The following is a 9,310-nucleotide window of genomic DNA, read 5'->3' on the forward strand; positions in this document are numbered from 1 at the left end:
GACATTTATCTCTACAGTGTTGTAGGCGCCATCAACTCCCATGCCAGACAAACACGGTAAGGCTCCCCCCACATGCCTCTAGGCATCAACAGTGTTGTGGGCGCCGACATTTACCATACCAGGCGAACATGGTAAAACCCCATACATGCCTCGGAGCATCAACAATATGGCAGGCACCGACGTCTGCCATACCAGAAGAAGATGATGCAACCTCCCACATGCATCTGACATTAATAGTGTTATGGGCGCCTACAATCGTCTTATACCCAACGGCGTGGGCATCAAGACTTAGCATACGCACACTCTCCCTCTCTCACTTGTAAGGCCATCCCCTTCATCTATAAAAGGGGATGCGCTCTCTCCCAAAAGGAGAGACCTATCAGTTCACTCACACACCACAACAGAACCACTAGGTTCAAACCTCGAGCACACATTCGAACACTTAGCACATAGCGGAGCTCCCGTCACTCTTGGCCCTTCAGACCAGAGTCTGACCGGACCTCTTGTACCCACCATTTTTCTCCCTTCCGTTTGTAACCCCACAGCAAACTTTGAGCACCTGGGCTCAGGAATAAAGTCACCGACCGACTCAAACTGGACGTAGGGCACGTTGCCTGAACCACTATAAACCCTATGTCATTGAGTGCTAGGCCACATCCGATCACAACGTATGATAAAATTACAAATATTTACGTGTTGGTCACTTTCTACACTGACAAAGGGACTCAAGATCTTCGTTCTTCCCATTAAGATACCTACATATATATGGAGTACATGCAAAAAAAAACATGGGCATGTACTGCATAACTGTAAGTCAAAATAATTCTAAACATGCCATGGAGCATACTTGCGTTAATGAAAATCTTGAGCATGTTTTGAACCCTTTTGAATTTAATTTCCCAATTTAAAACCTTATCTTTTGGTATATCAGCAGATGCTTTGTGAAGGAACTTTCATTTTCACCATAACACTGATGCTGGAAAATTACATAATAAAATACACTTTTCCAGTTTTGAAAATATAGATGATCTTTTTTAGATTTTGGAAAACCACTGTGGGGCTAAAAAGTTTAGTAAAAATCAAATATAGCCTTCCGAATAAAATTTTAGTTCAAAACCACAAAAGATACGATGCCATATCCAAATAAAATAGGTTGCATTTGATTTATACCATCTATTTGAAAAATTACATTGTTTTTGAGGATTTCTAAGTTCCTTACTCATTTCAGATTGACAGAAATAGACATACCCAGAACCGAAACAACCGAACGTCCGCTATTACTTAGACTGTCTCCAACAGCGTAGGTAAACGACGACCCAAATGCAAATTGCCTAGTGCACAGTGTTTTGGGTCGCAAAATCACGGTCCAACGGAGAACGCAAACACGGCAGCCATTTTGCGTAGCAACTGACTCGGAAGGCAAAAAAGCGTCGTCGTTCTCGACGACGCAAAACAATGCAGAGAGAGAGAGGGAGGAGGGAGTAGGCGTAGGCGACATCGGGCAGGGGAGGGGCTGCGGCGGCCATCGGAGGGTGTAGGGGAGGGGTTGTGGTCGTCGATGGAGGTCGGTGGGAGCAGGGACAGGCGACATCGGGCAGGGGAGGGAGGATCTCGCCGGCGAGGTCCGCCTGCGGTGGAGCAGCGCCGCTGGCAAGGGCTGCTCGCCGCCCGCGGAGAAGAGTGCGAGCTCGGGGGAGCCGCCGCCACGCACGAGCTTGGGGAGCCGCCGTCGCTTGGATCCGGGGGGCCACCGCCGCACGCGCCTGGATCTCACCGGCCGCGGGTCAAGAGCTCACCCCTATGCCGGCGCATGTAGGGGAGACGACGCCATGGGCGCACGTGCGGTGAAGCCTCGCCGGGCAGGGGTGGACTCGCCGGAGTGCAGCTTCGCCGAGAGGGGGGCGGACTCGCCGGGGCGCAGAAGTGGATCTGCCAGGGCTGCCCTCTACGCGGAGCTCGAGCGCAGGTGACGGGAGTGGGGGTGGGAGAGCGCGTGCACAGTGGCGGCGGTGTGGACGGCCATGGCGCGGAGGCCGCACAGGTGAGCTGAGACGGGCACGGCCATGGCGTTTGGAAGAGGAGAGAGAGAATACGGGAGGTGCCATGTGCGCTTGCGGTGGTCTGTTGGAGAGGTGAAAGTTATGGATACGTACCTTATTTACTGTACATTACCTAAACTGTAAAATGGGTCTCGGATTTAGGTCACGTTGTTGGAGTCAGTCTGAGGGCATCAACAATGCAGACCATCAAATTATATGCTTCATCTAAAGTTATAGGCCATGTAGGCAACCATGATGAGGATTCTCTCACTTGATGAAAATACGAGATGAGGATTCTATCAACTACGGCCACAACGTGTGTTCGAGGAGAGCTTCAATCTTTTTGTCAGTGAGGCAGCTTCTACAAGCTGACAGCACGCAAAGCCACTACTATGCCTGACCTGGAGACTGCATGTGAACGTGGATGCTGGGGCTAACAGCCAGTGTCGCGTTGGGGCTGCTCTTACCGGACAGCACGAGCCCAAGCAATGACGACGTGAGCGATGTTGCTTGGCGGGGCTTATGGTGAGCATGCCTCGTCCAATTCCCCCGAGCGACAGGCAATAATATCGGTTTTTTAGATTGGATTGAAGATTCTGTTGGAGGATATTTTCGATCTAAAATTTTTATTTCTATTAGTAAAGAAGCATATAAAGAGGTCTTACAAGAGCCTTTTTTTTTTTTGCTCTTATATGGGCATAACCTTAGTGTTCATGAACTAAAATATCAAATTTTCCAAGACAAGTTTTAAATCCTAAGTTCATGAGCTAAAACAACAAATTTTCCAAGACAAATTTTAAGTCCTAAAACATCAAGTAGTAGTATTTAAGAGCAAAAACATTAATTTTTTAAGACAATTTTCAAATCATAAAAAAAATTTGAGACGAGTAATTTTATATGTTAACTTACTTTCTCTTTCCCTTTTTCTTTCGACGTACACTATCTTACGTGGCAAGCAATCAGCAATTATTCATTTTCTTATTATCGTTTCCCGTTTTTCTTTCAGCCCACTATGGTAAATGACAGCGAACCAAATGGCAATAAAAAAGAATCATGATTCCAGTGTAGCATCAGCAATCTGATTAACTGAACTAAATATACCCAACGGAAAATCAGAACTACTAATGAAGATTTTTCTGAAAAAGAGAGGTCCAATTGAAGGAACAATAATGCGATGCTAGCTGAAAGAATATTCAGTCTGCTTGAACGAAGAGATGCCTAGCATCAGTAGCCGAGTCTATTTACACCGTGACGATGATCATATATACAAACATAACTTGAGAAAGCAACTGAGAATTGAGAGTCTATAGCAATAAATTTCAGTATATATACAGTTGACAGTTTTCTCCCTTCATTTCAGCAGCCAATTGTCAGGCAGGATCAGGAAGGTGTTTTGTTTCAACGGGCGGCATCAGGCAGCATGGCAACAGTCACCACGAAGTACTCACAGCCCCCAGGTAGGTTGTAGGGGTTGGGCATGGATGCGGGCGACCGACGGCCACCACTGCTATTAGGGCGTGGAGCTCCTCCCATCTGGCCTGGGTGCACTATGCGCCGCTCAATGTGAACGATCTGCCCGATTATATACGCTGGGTGCTGCGGGTGGTGCTCGGTGAACAAGGCGACAGATTCCTCAGACAGGTAGTAGTTTGAGCAGTTCCGGTTGATCGCCTCGTAGTGCCCAGCAGGGTTTCGGAAAAAGACAGCAAGCTCATGGACTTCGAACCGACCAAATGATATCTTCTCCTTGCTGGCCTGTTAAAACAGTTTTCCAAGAGACAACATAGCAAATTTGCTCGTTAGCACAATTAGCAAAAATGTAAAAGGTTCTATCCATCAGCCATGGGAATTCATTGCCAGATGCAGAAATTAAAGTAACAAAACTCCAGATGCAGAAATTGAGGTAACAAAACTCAGGAGTATATTGATGTCCAATCATATCATGATTTTGACAAATTCATTTTTTACCATATTCAAGATGAATTTTGTTTTGTGCATGAGTGTTCATCTGATGTAAAACAGTAAATGGCACTCGATTTATGGCTACATATGTTACAAGACAAACCTGTTTTTCTAGTTGAAGTTTATTGTAGAGATTCTTAATCAGCTCTTTCTTCTCATCCAACCCTTTTGTGATACCTCCATGTACTGCCTGCATAGCTGAATAGCGTTCTAGCAGCTCAGCACTCTGTCGTGTCAGTAAATAAACTTTGTCCGCCAGGATCTTGATGCATTGTTGAAACTGAACAGTGGTATCAGCTTCATCCTTCTTTACAGAGCTGGAACGAAATAGAGAATATTTTATCATAGCTGTCCTCTCAAGACGATTTACTATGAACAATAAATATGTGAATGACAGTAACACACCTTGCCAAGGAGATAGCCAAAGAACGCAGTGACTCTGCAAAGCCAGTCACGCCTGGTGCAGTGACACAATTATTTAGCCTTTCAAACAAACCATGTATCCTCAAAGCAGACGACCGCAGAGCATCATACTCAACAGCCCTTCTGTCAGCTGAACATTTGTTTGTTCGGGCCTCTTCTCTTGCTTCATGTAAACAGTTTTCAAGGTGTGCACAATTCATCTTCATCAAATATGTAGAGGGAGAATCAGAGGAATAACAATATGAAAGGTGATCATTGCGATTTGCACATAGCAGTGAAATTATCATAGATTTCTATGACTAACCTGAGATTCATCAAGAAGACCCCGGGTTTGTTCAAGTTCTTTATTCAGGGAGTTAACCTCATCCATCATAGCACTAAGTTTAATTTCAGTTTCACCCAACTGCTTTGATTTTTTATCTAGGGTATTTTGCAGCTCTGACACAAGAAGCTCCTTATTCCTCAACTCTAAGGCATGATGCTCATTAGTTCTTGAGTTTAAGATGCTAAGAGGATCTTCTATAGGAACATCAGAAGTGTCAGCCATAGTAAGTTGTGTCAACATGTGCCCTTCCTTATCAATGTTTACGATCTTATGTTCATTATCACGTGGCAATTCTGTCATGAAAGCATCCAGATTAGTACATGCTGCTGAATCGAGCAACTGCAAGTTCAGTGCACCTGAAATGTCAGTCATATTCTCATCGCCACCTTCTGTTTGTTTAGATGGCTGTTCAGATGTTGAAGAGGCCTCATCCATGGCCACACTTGATTCATCGCGTATTTGGGTTTGCCTGCCTCCAGATACATCCAGGTTGCAGTCATTACTTTTAAATGCAGAAAGCAGGGAATCAGACGTGCCTTTGCTTCCTGACACCATGTGACCTTGCATGTACTGGTTGGCTAAGCGTTCCTCAAGATCCTGGATCCGCTTCTCATATGCCAAGCATTTTTCCTGCTTTGCAGTGAGCAATGACTGAAGCTGGTAAGCAAACTCATCCTTTGCAGCAAGTGCCTCAGCTGTTTTTTCCCTTGCTTTTTTCAATACAGCATCAATTTGTCCTTCGTCAATAGACTCATATCCATATTCAGCACTGACAGTGCAGAAAATTGCAATTGCAGAAGCAAGTTCTGCTTTTAACCTGGCATTTTCCACTTCTAACTTACTAGTTCCTGCAATGTCAATAGAATCATAACCCCCCAGAAAATCTTGGAAATCCATCTTATCATCAGCGCTCAGAGGATTTTGCTCAGATTTGTTCAAATTTCCACAGGTACTAGAATTGCTTAGCAAAGGCTTTGCTAGCTGTGATCTCTCAGATTTCAGAAAAGACCCCAGTATAGACTGGGGAGCAAGCTTTTCCACATCATCAACATCAATGGGAAGAAGATCACGATCAAAAGGAGCAACTTTTACATCACACTGGCTTGGAGAATCAAAGAGTCCCATGGAACACATGACATCATCTGGAATGTACCTGCTCCATGTCCTATGGAAATCCTCTCGTCTTGTTTTCTCGTTTTGACACTCGGTTGCCAACTTTTCGGCATATGTTCCAGCCAATCCAGTATACAGCTTAAAATACGATTTCCTCCTGGCTACCTCGGCAATACAAGCTCTATATGCATGATCCAAGCCACTGACTATTTTCAGATTATCAAAATCTTCTTGATGGCCCATCACCTCTTGGAATGCAATGAGTTCACTCATCATGCCTTTGATGCTAATCTGAGAAGATTTTACTCTTTGCATGCAAACATGGACCAAAGTATTCATTTCATTCTTCTTGTCCTTGCATTTCTCAAGCAATTTTGTAAGCCTGTGATCAAAATTCTGTACACTGGGCAAGTTATGCTTTTCATGTACTTCATAGATACGGCCAACGGCTGAGACTGCATCATGAGGACGGAGAGAAGCAGATAGCTGGCAACTTGAGCAGTCATCAACAAGCTTCTTTGAGGTGTACACATCTTTACTGCAAGACAAAAGAGTTTTCAGCATATAATACTATGAGATATGATGTAACATAATCGTGGGGAATCGAAGAAATGGTTGCTAACAACACACATTTCAGTTTCAAATGAATAACTTAGAAAGAAGCAAGACCCTTAATAAGCTATGTGTAGCAGCAAAAGCAGAAAATCCTAAAAATGGCACTGTTAAGTTTCAAGCCAACCTGCTATGTCCACGATAATAGACTAGTCATACAACCAAGCTAAACCATTTTCCTTTTTTCAAAAAACAGTATAATGAAGTCATTTAGATTATTCAGGCCAAATCTCTCAGAGTAGAAGTAATAGTTCCCAGTGGCTTTCAGATAAGAGCAACATATTTAGGCATACAAATGCAAAGTCTAACCTTAGAGCTTGCATGATGATCTTCTGGTCACCAATGACTCCCTGATGCTCCTTTATAAGCTTCTCAACATCCTTGCACCCACCTGAGCTCATGGCATTGAATAAGCCTTCCACCCTCTTCTTCAGCTCCAAGAAGTTTGCCTTCAGCTGTGACACCTTGACCTCAAACTTCTTTTGTGAGCTCAAGCATCCATCAGCCAATTTCCTCAGGTCATTCTCCTTGAGAAGGTCCATCAAGCAATGCCTCCCCTCACTTTGCAGTGCTGGGTGCAGCCTAATAGCACGCAGCTTCTGCACATCTCTCTCGAAATTTGCCAGCATTTCAACATGTGAACGGTGCTGCTGCGTGAAGCACCGCAAAAATTCTGAATACCGCTGCGAGAGCTTCCGGAATGTGTGCTCTAGGTTGCTCCGTGCTGTGTCCAGCGCTCGCTCCTGCACCTGCCCCTCCCGCAGAAGCCGCCGGCACAGCTCAAATTTTGCCAAGCTAGATTGGTACACCGCATTGGCGACCAGGAAGTGATATCTAAACCTTGTTTCATAAGATACCAGCGCCTTCAGCGCCGGGTCTGCAGCTGCATCCACAGGTGGTGAGTCCTGCGGCCGGGGCGGTGGTGGAATATTTGGCTCAGGGATGTAGAGGGACTCCGGCGCCGGGGGCCGGGAGTCCGCGAGGAGCCGGGCCTTGTTGTAGAGGAAGACCTCACGGTCGTCGCGCGGAAGCTTGTAGTAGGCGAGCGCGTGCCCGTTGGCGCCGTCGAGGGAGGTGTTGCCGCAGAGGAGGAGCTGGTCGCTGGGCGGTACGCCGCAGTGGACCTGGATGGAGTGCTGGATGGCGTCAACGAGCGTGTCGCCGCCGCACTGGAACTCCAAGGTGTTGCCGTTCTCCGCCACGTGCACCATCAGCTTCTGCCCCAGCGGCACCGCCGCCGCCTCCTCCGCACCACCGCCTGTCACCGCCGACCCGGAACTCATCTTCCTTGCGATTCGACTAGCCCACGATTCCACTCCAAAACTGAATCTTCCTTTTTTTTTCCTTTTTTGCTTCACGCGGTTCAGATTAAAATCTATCTACACTTCTACCAAATACCACCAAACGAAGCAACCACCGGACGGGCACAGTTCAACACGAAACACCAAACTCTTTAACCTCTCCAGCAGGACAGCCTCCGTCCGTCGAAGAAAAGCACGAGCCAACAACGTCCACCGAGGCCTTCTCTCCCACGCATCCGATCAGACGCACCAAATCCTTTATCTCCCCCAACAACAAGAACGGCCGGAAGGCGGCGTCTTTCTTGGAATTCCGGCGAGGGACGGGGACTCCGTGGCCGGGACCGACGTCTCCTGGCCCAATTTACCCTGCTTCACCAAGCCCGCACGGATTCGGACGAGAAGTTTGGGATTTCTTGATTAACAGATGGAAGCGATCTCCGAGAAGCAATCCAACTCCTCCGATGGGTTTGATTCGGTCTCCGAGGGGCGTAGCCCGAATCAAGGAACCGGGATGGATGGGATTTTTCTTTTCTATACTAATCCGTGTGGGAGGGGAGATTGAGGAGCAGTAGCGTTAGCATCGGGGAGACAAGGAGATGAGGGGGGCAGACGAAGGGAAGGACGGCGGAGGAGAGAAAGAACAAAAAGTAAAATAAAAGGGGGTGAATAGAAAAGTGGACCAAGTTACCTTCTGGCGTCTGGGGGGGCAGACGAAGGGAAGGACGGCGGAGGAGAGAAAGAACAAAAAGTAAAATAAAAGGGGGTGAATAGAAAAGTGGACCAAGTTACCTTCTGGCGTCTGGACTCCGCACCCACATGGTCGTTTGTCGGTGAATATCTCGTTTTGAGCAGTTTGTCAGAAGATATTCTGGTTTGGTGAAATTAGGTTATAGGACACCATAGACCGGTTACAGCTGGTTGAGAAGAGAGAACAATGGTGAAATGACATTCTTGCCCCTGACGCTTTCTTCTTCCCCTCTCTTCCTTTCTCTTTTTTTTTATGTTTCCTGTCCCCGCCACCCTCTCCGCCTCCCGCACCCGTCGTCGCGCATCACGCCGTCGCGGGCGCCCGCGCCTCTAGCGGCCCGCTTCGGCGCCGCGCCCCAACCTCGTGCCTCCGGCAACCTACTCCAGCGCCGCGCCCCCGGTGCCCGGGCCATCGCCCTCGGCGACGAGGGCGGCGGCAACGACGCGCACGCGCCACCGCAGAAGCAGCATCTGGCCTAGCCGTTGGCTCAGGCGCAACCATAGCAGGCCGCCGCCGCAGCAGCAGCTCAACAGGTACGAGTTGCAGAAGCAGCGGGACTGGAACACGTTCCTGCAGTACCTGTAGAACCATCGGGCGCCACTCATGCTGGTGCGGTGCAGCGGCACGCACGTCATCGAGTTCCTCAAGTACCTAGACCAGTTCGGCAAGACCAAGGTGCACGCCGTCGAGTGCGCCTACTTCGGCCAGCCTATCCCGTCGGCGCCGTGCCCGTGCCCGCTGCACCAGGCTTGGGGATCCCTCGACGCGCTCATCAGACGCCTGCGCG

General features: G+C 47.7%; 1 protein-coding gene across 1 annotated transcript; it reads right to left on the bottom strand.

Moving 5' to 3' along the window:
- Positions 1–3,316: 3,316 nt before the first annotated feature.
- Positions 3,317–8,464, bottom strand: LOC136466718 (autophagy-related protein 11-like). Its single transcript, XM_066465215.1, has 5 exons — positions 6,784–8,464; positions 4,729–6,400; positions 4,407–4,624; positions 4,105–4,318; positions 3,317–3,794 (listed from the first exon to the last, which is right to left on the bottom strand). The coding sequence occupies exons 1-5, from the start codon at positions 7,755–7,757 to the stop codon at positions 3,438–3,440; spliced, it is 3,435 nt and encodes a 1,144-aa protein (XP_066321312.1). The 5' UTR covers positions 7,758–8,464; the 3' UTR covers positions 3,317–3,437.
- Positions 8,465–9,310: the final 846 nt, after the last annotated feature.

This window comes from Miscanthus floridulus, chromosome 7 (assembly GCF_019320115.1).
Source record: "Miscanthus floridulus cultivar M001 chromosome 7, ASM1932011v1, whole genome shotgun sequence".
NCBI lineage: Eukaryota > Viridiplantae > Streptophyta > Magnoliopsida > Poales > Poaceae > Miscanthus > Miscanthus floridulus.